This window comes from Sphaeramia orbicularis, chromosome 21, assembly GCF_902148855.1.
Source record: "Sphaeramia orbicularis chromosome 21, fSphaOr1.1, whole genome shotgun sequence".
In the NCBI taxonomy this organism is placed as follows: Eukaryota; Metazoa; Chordata; class Actinopteri; order Kurtiformes; family Apogonidae; genus Sphaeramia; species Sphaeramia orbicularis.
In genome coordinates this window covers 40,647,333-40,663,335 of record NC_043977.1, presented here as the reverse complement: position 1 = coordinate 40,663,335, position 16,003 = coordinate 40,647,333, and the positions used below count along the sequence as shown (strand labels likewise).

The following is a 16,003-nucleotide window of genomic DNA, read 5'->3' as shown; positions in this document are numbered from 1 at the left end:
TGTTGTTTTCTCTGTGAAAGTGAGGAGATGAAAAGTAGCACAAATCAACGGATCCATTCACACACACAGTTGTTTTTCTAGCGTGATGTTTAAGGCCTGAGACTCTCCTACATACTGACGTCATCATCATATAATTCAGAAAGTATGCTGCTTGTCTGGCCAGTTAGTGCACGTAAGGTGTGCGCAACGATGCGTTCAAGACAATATTACCCTACCATCACAGCTTTTGTCAGCCACTCCTTACCCACACACAGTCGAGTCAGATACAAAAGTAAGTATACCTGGGGTATTTTGGATCTCCAACTGGTTGATTCCAGTCTCAGGAACAATTTGGCCTGCAGTGTGTTTGTAAAAATGTGTTCACAGGGGCCATCCTGTACCATTTACCATGTTATCACTGATGATTGAAATTTAAGGGAAGTAGTGGTAAAGATTCAGGCAGTTTAATAGTGTATGCTTTTCTGTTTGTTTGTTTGTTTGTACAAGACTTATATATATGTTTGTGACTTATTCTACTGTCAGGAGTACATCGAACATAAAAAAAAAAAGACATTTTACTTTGATGATGTATATTGAAGGCTTTGATTAATACAAACATATAGCCCAGTGGTTCCCTACCTTTTTTGGCTTGTGACCCCATTTTAACATCACAAATTTCTGGCGACCCCAAACATTCAAAATTGAGACATTTTTTTGGCTAAAATTAATTTGTTTTTAATCATGTAATAGTTTGCTATACTATGTTGCAAATGAAAGTTAATGTTAGATGACATTTAGTCTATATAATGTACATTATTATGGACAGAGGCAGAAAAGCCAGGTGTAGATTACTGCACAAAGGGAGAATTTTATTTTTTTTTGGTCAGGATATGTACAGTCAGTCCAGCTTGGATTTACAAGGCTGACAATTAATGAACAAACAATAACTCAAACTATGAATTATGAAAGAGCTGCAGCATCTGAAACTGACCACAATGAACATTTCAAAGATAAACAGTACCACAGTGCTTCAGTTTCAGCTTCAGAGTTTGTCATGCCTTATGTATATATTGGTATTGTCTCTGTCAACTCACCATAAATTTTTTTATTAGTATGTTTTTATTTTCATTATTTTTATCAATTACTAGAAATTCCAGGCGACCCCATTTGAATTCCAGGCAACCCCATGGTGGGTCCCGACTCCAAGGTTGAAAAACACTGATATAGCCTATTACTCCACTGTCCTTGCGTGAACCATATTTTTACTCAGGTGAATTGTTAAGCGCATTATGTTGCAAAGAGGCTCATCATTCTCTCCACTCTTTCAGTAAAGGATTGGTCCAGTGTATCTTCTGCTAAATGAGATACTAAAAGATTCATCAAATCTCCTTTCCTTGTTCTTTAGAGTGGAGGTTCCCAAACTTCTTCAACTCAAGACAGGAGAAGTTGAATGCTCCTCAGTTCAGAAAATTACAACTTTTACATTGTTTTAATTTTATGTTCTTTATGTCTTGCTACATCTTCAGTGTAATTTTTGTCTTTTATGTTGTTTAAGTCTCATTGGCCATTTATGTCTTGTTGTGTCCCTTATGTCGTTTTTGTTATTTACATTTTGCTGCATCTTTCACATTATTTTAGTTTTTTTATGTCATTTGCATCATAATACATCATGTACAGCTGAGGACCCTCTTTTATGTCTTTCTTCTCTTCTTATTCTTTCTTAATTAGGAAGATGAATTCACACTTCATACTCTTCTTACTCTGACAGTTGGTGGCTCAGTGAAAATGGCTCTCCTAACCATTTTGGGTTTTTTGGAAAGTCAGATTTGCTGAATTTCTACAGCTCAAACTGTATCATGGTTGACATTCAGATACTCATTTCACTCACTCCTATGATAAAAGGAGTGTGCAGACACACCTCATGTCTTTGGGGAGATGAAATGTTATTTGTGTTTGTTTTGTTGCAAAAAGAGTCCTGATTTATTCCCCCACTGTATTGTTATTCCTGAGAAACCTTCAGGCTGGTTATTAAAATAACTAACTCCTGTTACAAAAATCCAATGTGGTTGTTGGTGTCTAAGTGCTACTCTCAAACATTAATTCAAAACAGGCTTCAAATAAGAAGATTGTATTATCCTACATAATATTAGATGTATTGTTTATTTTCCAAATGGACATGGGAACAGAAACGCACTGTTCTGCAGCATGGACAGAGAATAATAACATTTATTTGGTATCAAAAGAATAGAACTGACAGTTCTCTCATTGACTGTATCACTGTATAATTGTGCATGTTTTGTTTTTTTCACCAGGAGTGTGTCTTTGAACAACTGGAGGTCAAGCAGAATGTCTTCCAGGACATCGAGCGTCTTGCAGGAAAAGACGTCATCCTGAGCAGCTCCACCTCCTGTCTGGTGCCAAGCAACGTCTTCTCCAAAGTCCAGAACAAAAGTCGCTGCATAGTCTCCCATCCGGTTAGTACCAAACTGTGTAGCATTTTGTCATATTCAGGTCAACAAATAAACACAAAATACCCCAAAAATTATACTATTACTATATTTTTTTTACTGTATACTAAAATATGAGACTACCTTTTGCAATATTTAACATTCAGTTAGTGAAAAGGATGCCAAACTATTATTTGTTCCTTCTAAACCGCTAAAGAAATACAGTACATACTTGAATATTAATCCATCATCCAGCCACGTGTCTTAAAATGCTTGGAGGGCTCTTTGTGCAATCAGACCCCTCAGTGTTACAGCACACAGTTCATCCAACCAGAGTTAGGTTCCTTTTGAAATGGAACACGTTTCAGATTCAGAGTTGGCAAAAAGACGCACATTCTTTACTCAAGCAAAAGTCTGGAAGTCTCAGTTAAAAAAACCTTTCAGCAAAAGTACAAGTAGTGACTCAACTTTATTACTCAAATAAAAGAGGAAAAAAACACACATTTCTGCCAGCGGAGCTTCTCATCATATTATCATAAGAAGTCTATTAAACCATTATATCTTTAAAAAGAAAAAAACAGTGTAATATTTTTTTGGCATCACTTTTTTGAAGTGTTTGTTGTTGGTGTTTTGGAAAATGTAAGTAATGGAATATACTGGTTTTTGTGTTAATATCCTCAAGTAATATCTGAAAATTCCACAGTAACTAAATACAGCGTTTTACCTTTTTTCTTACTAACTGTAGCATGATTACAATTACATTTATTTTGTGATTTAATTAGTGATGGATGATTATTGATGATGGAGAATTGGACCGCTGCATCAAGTCTTCATCATATCCCAAATTAGAGTCTGGACTTTATGGAGGCTAATCCATTTTGTGGAAATGATCTGTCAGTCTCCCTGAACCATTCTGTCACAAACCTGATGATCTGGATCAATCCTGGCATTGTCCAATCTTTTTTTTTTTTTTTTTAAACAATTTTTATTTCTCAATTTTTAATAGTACAATACAATACAATCTCCTCAGATTGAGGAGCAGGAAAAGAAATGAAAGAACAGAAAAACAAACAAATGAAAAGAACAGCCTGTGTTGGTGTCAGAATATAAAAGACCCTTAATAGATACATTTGTCTGAATGTCAGCCATTTTCCCCAGTTTTTCATAAAGAGATTTTCTTTTAACTTCAGTTCATGTCAGATGTTCCATGACAAGTATATCATCTATGATTGAAATCCATTGTTTATAAGACGGAGCATCAGTCTTAAGCCAGTTCTTTGTTATGGCCTTCTTCACGGCCACCAGGAGGATCTTGACTAGATATCTGTCTTCTTTATGCACTGATTCTTCCAAATGTCCAAGGTACAGAACAAGACAAGAATTTGGGATTGCATATCCCAACACATCACAGAGAGCTGAGTGAACCTTCCCCCAGAAGGGCTGGATATTTGAGCATTTCCAAAACATGTGTGTGTCATTGTCCAATCTTTTTGGCATTAAAGACATGAGAGGACACTTACTGCATCAGTTAGAGTTCAATAACCTGTTACAGCTGAAACATTATTAACCACTGCAGTACTTACCGATGGAAGGATCTGAACTATTTGCTTAGTTAAATCCAGTGAATGTCTCCTGTAATCAAAACCAAAGGCGGTGCAGTGAAATATTGCATGTGCGACTTTTTTTTGGTCAGGCAGTGTACATGGATATACATCCCTATATCATCCAACTTTATTACTGCAGTGTCAATTTGGATTTACCCTGAAGGGAATCAGTAAAGGTGCACCTTATCTTATCTTACGTTACCCACTGTCACTTAATCAGTAGTGATGTATGATGTCCTCCTGCTTCACAGGTAAATCCCCCCTACTATGTTAAACTGGTGGAACTGGTGCCTCACCCAGAGACTGCATCCACTGTTATGGACACCACCCATGCTCTGATGACAGAGGTAAACCTCCCAGTTTCAAAAACCTAATCTGTTATTAAGGATTACTAATGCTCATGGAGAGGGTTAAAATAAGACACAAGCAAAATGACTGGAGCAATATGGTTTGTTCAGTGCTAACAAAATCTGAAGCCTAACTTCAGAATGTTTCTTCATGATGTCCTTTTAGTGTTCCCCTGGAGTAAAAGGCGGATCATGGTGTCTGTCCATCCATCTACCTGTAGCATACTTCCAAAACCATTCAATGTTTTCTTTTTTGATCAAGGTCTTTTTATTAAGATTTTGAAAAGTATAAATACAATTACATTTACTATACAAGCACCTCCCCCCAAAAAAACATTACAAATTCCACAGGAAAAAAAACAGCCAGGAAGTTAGAGAGAAACGTACATGCACATGCACAAATACATATTACACATACACACATACTTGTACACTACACTCTACAAATTAATCTCATCCACATTTATAGTTTCAAAGTGAGCTCCGTTCAATATTTTCTTCATCAAACTTGATATTTTGTATCTGTTAGGTGTTGGAGTCATTTGCCCATGCTGTCTATCATGTCTTTTGTTATCGTTTCATTTTATGAGCAGAAGTAGAAAACCATTCAACATTTTTCTAGCAAACCATTAAAGAAAGTACTTGCTCAGCTTCCTACAGTAGAAAATCTGACTTAAACACAGTCTCTCATTCACTAACTCAGAGGAAACATCTTCAAACCCATTTATGCAGTTTTCTCAAATATTCTGGCATTTACCAGTGTTTTCTTGTGTTAATTTTTTTCTTGGGGAAGAACATGCACATGATCTGCAAAGTCACAAGAACACATCTTTGCACATTTGACAAGTTTGTGTGATATATCAGCTTTTTATGTTTTCTTGAGTTCTGCAGTAGTTTAATATGATATTACAAAGACCTACAATACTAAATAATTTTTTATATTATTAAAAAAAAGTTGTTGTTTTTTTATTTCAGTCTTTAAGTCTTCCAGTTAATTACAACTTCACTAACACTTGGTAGGCTTTATTACAACATGATCTGTCCTCATGTAGCTTCACAGAGGTATTCCTTAACCAGACCATCTAACCTTGTACTACTGCATACTCAGACTTTTGAGACAGAGTCAAGATGTTGCATAATTACAGGTCTTCAATAACCCTATTGTAACACATGAATACACACATAGATATTCTCTGCAACAGAGCTTATTCATCAGCATCTTAAAATGTTGCCAGCATCAATATCTCATGTCCTTTAATGGGGATAGGCACAATAATTTCCTGCTAATTGGTGATCATGGGCGTAGCCACTCAGTTTAAGAAGACAATGGGTTCAATGATTCATTCTGCAGCTAAAGAGCACGTGCATCAATCTGATGTAGACTTTTTCATAGGAATTTTGTTTAAGAACAAATGTAAGAAAAAGCTTAAGATACTGATGAATGAGGCCTATTGTTTATACCTTCATTATCTAAAACAGACAGAAGTACAAGTGTTTCCTTTTCAGAGTTCAGTAACTGACATGGATGGTTTCTGTTGATTCAGGTTGGTCAGGCGCCTGTCCGTCTGAAGAAAGAAATAGACGGGTTCGCCCTCAACAGAGTGCAGGCGGCCATTATTGCAGAGTCCTGGAGGCTGGTCCAGGTGAGTTTAGGTGGAGGCTTGTGCTCATTTGAAGGTGAACAATTGTCTGATTTCTTTTTGTTTTTGTTTTTTAAGACACATCACCCTTTGTTTTCTTTTCCTGCATCTCCAGATGTGTTGGTTTTTTTTGGATAGCATACCTGATATGACATTGAAAAAGCATCAAATTAAAATAAGTAGCACTTAATAGCACTGGTTATATATCACTTTTCTAAAGCCAGGTTACAAAATGTTCTAAGCTTTTATCGTAAGAATTTTGAAAGACACGGAAGAAAATATGTAAATAAGAGTGATAATAAAACCTACAATAATATTAAATTGAAAGACATGCTAAGATATGCAAAAAAAAGTTTGAGTATATGATGTTTGGTCTCACGCATAAGCTATCATTATTCAAAAAACAATATTATATAAAGGTGAGTTTTAAGACAATTCAATTTAGGTAAATTAAAGTTGTCTATGAAGAAAGATGAGTAGCTATATTTTTAACTAATTGCACTGTAATAATCCAAATGAGAGCACATCAAAGTATTGATAATTAATCTAGCATTAACTATGGCTGTGGAGTGTAGTGAATTATTTTATAAAGTTTTGCAAAGTTTGTAAAGTTTTTATTATATTTTGAAAAAATCCTAAATTGTGATCTTGAGATTAGTGCATCATATAGAGACTTATCATTCTAAAAAAAAAAGCTTAAAAATGAAATAATGCATAGAGGCACCTTAGCAAGAGCTGTGTTTTTATTGTTTGCTGATATTGCACATGTTCAGTATATAGTTTGAATAAATAAAACAATTATCGAGTTGTGTTTTGCCCTAAGTTTAAAAAAAATCAATTAAAAACCATAAATCATTTACTGATTTGTGTCACCATATTACCCTGCTCTGTATTTTACTGTTTCTCAGATAAAAAGGCATTATTAAACAAGTTTATTACAGAAAAATACAAACAGCGATCAAAATGATACCAAGGTCACAATAAGGTTTTATTACATTAAATACCAGTTGTCTTAACCCATAAAGACCCAAACATCCATCACCATCTGTTGATCTAAACTGTTTAATACCTGTTGTTCCACTAATCCTATCAATACATGTAAATAATTGGTGTAAAATGTAGTTATTCATCTTTTCATGGTCATCAGATATGACCCATTTGGACGTTCAGAGGCTCCGTAGTGAACGTGGAAACAGCGTAACCTTATTCATCAGTAAAACCCATGGAGTTGAATCAGTGACAGTGGATGGAGATGCTTGTTTAATGTTCAGTTAATGATAGATTTAACTGAAAAAGTTACTTTTTCTGCAGTTTTCTCTGTTTTGGATGTAATAACCCTCGACTTTAATCTGATCTTTTATGAACATCTTCATGATCAGTAAATTAAATGTAGGAAAAATACTTGATTTATACTGATAAAATACAAAGTACAGAAGATAATATTATAATAAGTGGTGACAAATCACTTATGAATGGTTAGATATAGAGAAAATTCATTTCGAAACTGACACAAAAGTAGCACTGGGCCTTTATGGGTTAAAATGGAGGTTAGATTTATAATGCCAATTTTATTTTTGAAGGTTAAAGAAAAACACACTTTAATTTTCACCTTTAGGAGAGGAACAGACAGTGATTTATTTTTAATTTTTTTAAATTTTTTTGGTGGCTCATTACAATGTTTTCATTCAGATATACAGTATGAATGCGGCTACTTAGTGGAGACAAAAAGCACAGACAGAAGCACATTTCATTCTGTGTTTTCTGGCCAAGAGCTCCTCATAGGCAAAGGCTTTGTGTGTCTGAGTGGAGCTGCTGATGGGTTTGTAATAGAGGCAAAAAGGAGGAAGCCTCTTGTCAGTTCACCTCAGCCATTATCCACATGCTCTCCTTCCAAATGAAAAGCAATGAGCGTAAATGAGCCTTAGCCTCTGGTGACAGCCATAATAACATGATCAGCCTTGGAAGAAATGTTCAGAATGATAATGACAAAAAGATTTCACTGGAGGTTAACTTGTGTGCTGTGATACCTGAACCATTTCACTGTTATTTGGGCTGCAAATAATGATAATAATATTTATGTACTTGGGTTTCAAAATCCACATGACAATGGGCTTACAATTCAGTGTGGAAACATTAAGAACAGTAAAAAGACTCTCTAAAAGAAATATGTTTAACTCAACCCATGGGTTTCCTCAGGCCTGACTGCAGCTGTAAATCTTCCATAATTAAGTTTCTGTCCTCACAGTGACAAATGATGCAGCGCTCACCCCCTTTCACACCTGTCACATAATAACATACCACAGCGTAATTGCCATCCAAGGTGAGAAATATATGGTGTACAAAGTGTCAAACTCCAAAAACACTTGATTCTATACTTTACAAAATATAACCTGTAACATATTTTTGTTCAACCCTCCCTGCTTTGTAAGCAGTCTTATAGTTTTGCAGTTCAACTGGGAATTGTCCATCTGTGAACACGCCACACTGTTTTCATATGGTCTCAAAAATGGCAAACTGTTCATATTTAAAGACACATGTTATCAAAATGCGGAATCTTGTGACTACGGATGTAACAAAAGTTGTTTGGGGGGGGGGGGTTGAATGTTGTTAGATTACAACATATATTCAAATATAATGAATCATCTCTTGCTTCTGTGAGTATGAACGAACGCTGTCACTCATTTCAAAACCAACAAACAAACTCTCACACAAACTGATCATTTAACCCAAAAGAACAGTTGGAGCAGTGATGTGTAACAAAAAATGGCATTTTCTCAGATAAACCAACATTTCCCCTCCTGTCCTGTCACTCAAGTTACAAAGTATAGCTGTATTAGATGGACACTAACTGTATCACACAAACAAAAGGTGATTACATGAAGTATTTATCCAGTTTTAACTTGTCGGACACTCTCTTCTATCTGTTAATTACTTTCTTCAAAGGCCCCAGACTCCTTTGGCAGTAACAGTAATTTCACCTCACAGATCAGTTCTACACCTGCCTCAATAACTTTTTTTTTGTGACTTACAAAACACATGGGGCCGGATCAACTAAGATCCTAATTTGCTTGTACTAATTTGCGTGTGCAATCTAGAATTTTGCGTGTGGGGTTGAACTGCAGTTTGTGGTGATTTGCTAAGAGTGATTGCGTAAATGACAATAGGTCAATCATGTTGGAGACACATGTATTTAATTAAGGGTTTTGTGTGTTTTTTGTTGGTTTGCAGCACGGCGAGTTAGGAGAGACAAAAGTCCAAAGCTAAATTTGACCGTCTAGAATTTGAGGGGTTGGTATATGAAGCAAATAAACATTTAAATGAGCTACAGCAAAGAAATGTGACGATCGCACAAAAGAACGCTATATGGGAGGAAATCTGTGACAAAGTAAATGCTGTTGGTAAAACGATGCGAACAGTGGATGAAGTGAAATGAAGATGTCTATATATTATAAGAAGAACAAAAGAAAAATTGGCATATAATAGAGCATCAGCAAATAAAACAGGTGGGGTCACAGTGGATGAGATGCCTCTGACCAGCATTGAGGAAAAGGTGCAGTTGATGTTCTGCGAAGAGCACGTCCCTGGAAATACCCAGATGCAAAAAAATGTAAACTTGCCAGGAGATTTGTCATTGCAGGTAATGCATGACTACTTCTCATTGCTGGATCCAAATCTGTTGTGACTTCCTCCAACAGCTAAAAAAAAATGACAAGGCTGGATAGGCAGTGTGTTTTAATGTGTTTCCTCATTCATTCGAGAAATGAGGAAAAATGCATTCTCTGCGTCTTGTTTCATTTTGATGTCTCCTTCTTGCGACAATAACCACAGCCGTGTGTGCGCAATTACCCATACACACCGTTTGCCTCTCCCTTTGAGATGTGTTAAATATAGACGCAGTTTCTATGAGCAAAATTGCTTTTGGGTTTGATAAATCACTTTGAGTGTGCTAAATTACTATATTTACGTTTTCTCCTCTCTCCCCATATTGCATATTCGTCGCGGTAAACGTACTAACTGGATGCAGACGCGCTATTTTGCACCTTTGAAAGACACAACCATAAGTGTGCACTGTTAGTAAATCAGTTTGTACGTTTTTTTGCGTGTGCAATGAGTTTGCACACGTCTTTAGCTTACCGGCCGACAGGCCGTAAGCTATTGTCGTCATGCGGTGTCCGGCAGCGGTGGTGTCTGTCGTTGTCGTCTGTTGTCCGGTACAAAAATTTCAATCATCTTCTTCTCCGAAACTACAATTCCGTTTGACTTCAAACTTGGTATACAGCTTCTTTATGATGATGTCAACAAAAGTTAGTGAAATTATTTGAATCTGGATCTGAATCTGGATTTGGTGCGACTTTGAAAAATTTCCCCATCATAAGAGATAGGAAGTGGATCGATGCAATAACTCAGTAAATATAAATGATATCAAGTTAAAATTTCTACAGTCCAGCCCTGATGGGGAGATGACCAAAACATAATGGCCACATGCTGATCAGGATCTTCTTCTGGATCTGGGAACTTACGGAAAATTTTACATGGGCTCTTATGGGGTAAAATTTTCAATCGTCTTCTCTGAAACTCCAGTTCTGATTGACTTCAAACTTGGTATACAGCTTCTTTATGATGATGTCAACACAAGGTATTGAAATTATTTTGATCCTGATCTGATTCTGGATTTGGTGCAATTTTGAAAAATTTTCCCATTATAAGAGATAGGAAGTGGATTGATCCAATAAATCAGTATCAATGATATCAAGTTGGAATTTGAATTTTTTACAGATCTGATTGGAATATGACCAAAACATGGGCTATTTCTGTAATATAATAAATACACAGAACTGGGTGATAATAAATGGCATCTGGATACATTTCCCAAAGCTTTTAATTTGGCCGGTAAGCCACAGGGCCATTGGTCCTATTTTTATACTTATAGTGTAGAAACATGGTGGACTGTCAATAGTGACCGTAGCCCTTTGTAGATGGAAATGGGTCATTGTAAGATAACGGAAACACAACCATTCTTAGTTTCATGTGATTATACTCTAATGAAAACATAACTATGAATATTATTTTCAATTTCTTCCAAAACCTACTAAGTCTTGCACACTGCATCTTTTAAAGGTTTGTTTGGATCCAAATGAAGACAGTAACCCCTCTACATCTACTGTAATACTACCAAATGAGTAACTCATACACCCCTGTTTTCTCTACTTCATATAACCTTTTCAAGATCCATCCATAGGTGAGGACTGGCTAAAATGTCTTTACTTTGTGTTTCAGTTCCTCACTTTTGTGTTTAAACATTCATATTGATTCTCACAATAATTTCTATTCAGAAGCACAAACACACATTATGTAAGATAATTACCGGTTGCAGCCGGTTGCAGCTGCCGGTAGTCAGCAATCAGTAAATCAACGCACAACAAAACACAGCAAAACAAGACTTGTGAAACGATAAACATCATGAGTCAAGTATGCCACACAAACTTACTGTACAACAACATGGGTGTGACGCCTAGCACATCAAATTTCATCATAAGTTTGTTCCGCTGAACCAAAGCAGATTCATGTCATGGAGTCATTATTATTGTTAGGGTAACATAATAATATCTATAAATAAATAATTCTATAATTATTTGATTGTAAAAGGTGGTCCTAGTGACTTGTGATTTTATATTTTCGTGCCATGCTGGAAAAGAAAAAGCATTTACAACATATTTGTAACTTTGAACTGTTTGCAGCTGACACATCATATGTTAAACATATAGATCTACATATAAGAAGTCACTGGTCACATTTCCATGCATTAAATAGATCAGTTTTGGCTCTTGTATTAAAAAAGGAAAAATTTCCAATAAGTACTTTTCACAACTAATGAAAATGAATAATCCTCTAATATTCCTGCTCACATGGAGCCTTGTGTGCCACATTAAAGATACAGTCCAAAGGTTTTGGCAGTAACACTAATTGTGTTTTTGTAAATTTGCTGCTTCAAATTTTTTTTTCAGAGGTGCGTAGAGGTTTGAGAATAAATAAATCACATTTATGCAGATGAGTCAGTTTGGAGGTGCGACACAGTGATGCAGCGGATTGCACTGGTGCCTCACAGCAAGAAGGTCCTGGGTTTGATTCCAACACCAGTCGATGGGGGCGGGACCTTTCTGTGTGGAGTTTTCATGTTCTCCCTGTGTCTGCGTGGGTTCTCTTCGGGTACTCCGGCTTCCTCCCACCATCCAAAGACATGCACTGATAGGTTAATCGGTTAATCTAAATTGTCCATAGGTGTGAATGTGAGAGTGACTGTTTGTCTCTATATGTTCAGCCCTGTGATGAACTGGTGACATGTCCAGGGTGAACCCCGCCTTCCCCCATAAGTAGCTGAGATAGGCTCCAGCAACCCCCGTGACCCTAGTGAGGATAAAGCGAGTTCAGAAAATGAATGAATGAATGAGTCACTTTAGGTCACTGTCAAAACTTTCGACCACAGCTGTAGTGTTTGTTTGTTTTTCTGAAGTTTTTCATTGCGTGAACTCCCTGTTTTATTTCCTCAGATACCCACTGGAAAAGGTCAGCCTTTTGATATTTGTTCAGCACTTGTTGGAACCTGTGATAAAGTGCACCAGTTAGATTAATTTTATGAGAACAACACATACCTGTCCAAAGGATCCTCCTTAAACTGAAATAATAACAGTATATCACACATGCCTGAGTGAGAAAAGCTCCATTCTGAAAAGGGCCTGATCAAGAACATCCAAATGGAATATTCTGTTCACATGACACCTATCAAATTCAGAATATTATCATATTTGGAGTAATAGTGTGTATTATTAAACTTAGTCACTGTTGGTAACATTAGAAGATGACCTGGAAATGCCAGTAAACCATTCATTTTATCATGTGGCTTTAAACAACCAGGAAACATTTCTTTGAGTTGCGTGTTATGTGCTACTGTGCGTTAATAATAAAACTTATCTGACTACATATTTATGACGCATGAGCCCAGAATATCGTCATTAACTTAATAAACAAGCATGTGTACCGCCAGAGCTATTTATTATTGTTCTCTTTATCATCAGTTTCTCTATTTGTAGACAAAATGAGGCCACTTTTTTGTCAAATAAGAGTCTGTGTTCACCTTCACCTTGTTAAGGTGATAAATCTCACTGACATAGGAGCCATTACAGGGCAGTTCACAGTTGACTTTGTTGTGTTGCTTGTACCTTTAAATCACCTTGTCATCTATTTCTGTTTCTCAGTGTCTGTCACCAGTACAGAGCACTCCCTGTTTATTTAACATAGAAAGAGAATTCTTTATTTATTTTAACTTCATCTTAACAAAATATAAACCTACAAAAATACAAGAGACTTGAACCAGCACCCAAACGTTTAACACTGAAACACAGATGTTCATTGTACTGAGGGTTACTTATATATATATATAATCATGAAGTCCATCCTCTTTAGATAACCTATAAATGTGAGACAGGCCTCTACCTTGACAATGTTTAAGTCCAGGCTGAAAACAGCTCTGTTCAACTGTGCATAGAACAACTGAAAGGGTTCTATCTGCACTCTTCTCTTTTACTTTGTTTTCATTGATTATTATTTATGTTTTACTGATTACGTTTTAATTGTAATTGTGTGTTTTTAACCTGTCTCTTTTCCATTTTTGTATAGCACTGTGAATTGCCCTGTGTATGAATTGTGCTATACAAATAAATCTGCCTTGCCTTGCCTTGCCTAAACAGACCTCAGATATTGTGAAAGAGGGTTTGATTATCCCTGATAGTTTATGTAAAAAAAACATGTAATGCTTGTAGTGTAGATAATTCAGGAATCCACACATTAATTTGAGGTATACTGATCATTTCCGTGACAGAGTAATAACATTTGATGTTAAGTTATATAAGTTATATTATATTATATATTATAAACCAGTGGTCACTCAGTTGTGGTGAAGATCCATGTACTGAAGAGCTAAAGACAAGTCAGATTGTACATCCAACTTGAGGGCTTTTATTTGGGCTAAAATCATGGAACTGACAGATCAAACAGATGATAACTGTCTTGAATTTCATACTGATAAAACAATGATGGAAGAAAATGAAAGATCACATGAAGTGGTGGTTTCCAATCTGGTGATAGTAGATCTTTGACACTTTCCCTACAGCTTCTGATAACGACAGAAAAAAAAATGCTGCAATGTATAATATGCCTGATTAATGTTAAGTTCATTTCACAGCCCTGTTGTATTTTTAGCTGTAGGGTAGTGAAGAGTGATTGCCAGGCCTTCAATTCTAGTTTCAGCTCAGTCACTCTCCAACTGTGAGTGTACTCTTCGCTGGGCAGCTGTCTGTGAATGTCTAATGCAGGGGTGTCAAACTCATTTTAGTTCAGGGGCCACATTTAGCCAAATTTGATCTGCAGTGGGCCTAACCAGTAAATTAATAACATAATAATATACAGGCAATGTAACTCCAAACTTTTCTCCATGTTTTATAGTAAAAAAAGTAAAATTACAGTATTAAAACATTTACATCTATAAACTATCCTTTAAAACAATGTGAATAACAGAAACAAACTGACATTTCTTTGGAAAAATAAGTGCAATTTTAAGTTTTATGCTTCAGTTTAACATTTACACATGTACTTTATAACTTACAGATCACAGTGGATCAACAAATACACAAAACATTTAATAACAGGCAGAATAATGGTAAAATTGCACTTCTTAAGACATTTCAGGTTCATATTTGTTCAGGTTATTCTTTTTTTATGAGAAATGATAGCTTGTTTTAGTAGAAATACAGTAAAATTACATAAAAATGTTTGCATTTACAAAGAGAAAAATTTTGAGTTGTCATTATTTATAGGTTATTATAATCGTATTTTACTGGTTCTGACCCACTTGAGATTGAATTGTTCTGAATGTGGAACCTGAACTAAAATGATTAATATCTTCAGTGTAATTTTTGCATTTCACAAATTCATCCCATGGGCCAGAATGGACCCTTTGGCGAGCTGGATTTGGCCCTCGGGCCGCATGTTTGACACCCCTGGTCTAATGTTTGTGTTGTGTTGCTCCACTTTGCCTGATTTGGGGAGTTGACACCAAAGCATGCATACACCCTTACCTTTCACTAAGATAAAAAAAAAATATATAAATCATCTTGCCATTCTGAATGGAAATTGTTTGTTTTCCCTCCTTTCACAGAACCTCTGTCATGCTAGTTCATAGTTCCTGAGCAAACGCCAGGTGATGATCTTTGACCCTTAACATAACGCTATCGCATTGGTTCATTTAGTGCACAATGAAAAAATACAATGAATTTCCTGTGTGCACAACTAAAGGATCAAGGGGAGAGGGTGCTTGCAAAATTTACTAGCTGTAATTGATGGACTGGTGACCATTAGTATAAACCTGTTATTTGAAACTATTGGGCCTATTCTGACATTTGCAAATATTTGGATAATATGGTCAATATTTTTACCCAATTTTTAAAAGCATGAGTAAAGACAGCAGAAAAATAGACCTTTTTCTCTGTTTTTTTTTTTTTTTTTTTTAATAGAAACCAAAGGAGCCAGATCTCCAATTTATGACACCATATTTTAGTTTATATTAAGTTTAGTAAATTCAACTTTGGGATGACATGGTGGTGCAGTGGATAGCACTGTCACCTCACAGCAAGAAGGTCCTGGGTTCAGATTTTTTTGCAAAAAAACAGAGTGAAGATTTGGTTTTAGTTTTTTGTTTTTAGCGCAGACTCACTGCAGGAACAGCCTCCATAGCTACAGTAGCTTTGTCACGTTTCTATCTAGCTTAGTCATCTTACCATCAATGAATTCTTCAGTAACCTTAGTGACAGATAAATGATTCTGTTAGAGTAACATACAACCTCTAATGGGTTTGTGCACTAGCCCGGGGTGTGTCTACTCCACTGTAAGTTGCTTTTTTTGTTGTTGTTGCAGAAGTACAGTTTGAAAAATCT

At 36.0% G+C, this 16,003-nt stretch overlaps 1 protein-coding gene across 1 annotated transcript in view; it reads left to right on the top strand.

Moving 5' to 3' along the window:
* The window catches only part of cryl1 (crystallin, lambda 1), a 49,341-nt gene that overhangs the window by 14,162 nt on the left and 19,176 nt on the right, over positions 1-16,003 (top strand). Inside the window, exons 4-6 of the mRNA XM_030125304.1 lie at positions 2,292-2,453; positions 4,282-4,377; positions 5,922-6,020. Coding sequence (XP_029981164.1) covers positions 2,292-2,453; positions 4,282-4,377; positions 5,922-6,020 — 357 coding nt within the window. The remainder of the gene's footprint in view (positions 1-2,291; positions 2,454-4,281; positions 4,378-5,921; positions 6,021-16,003) is intronic.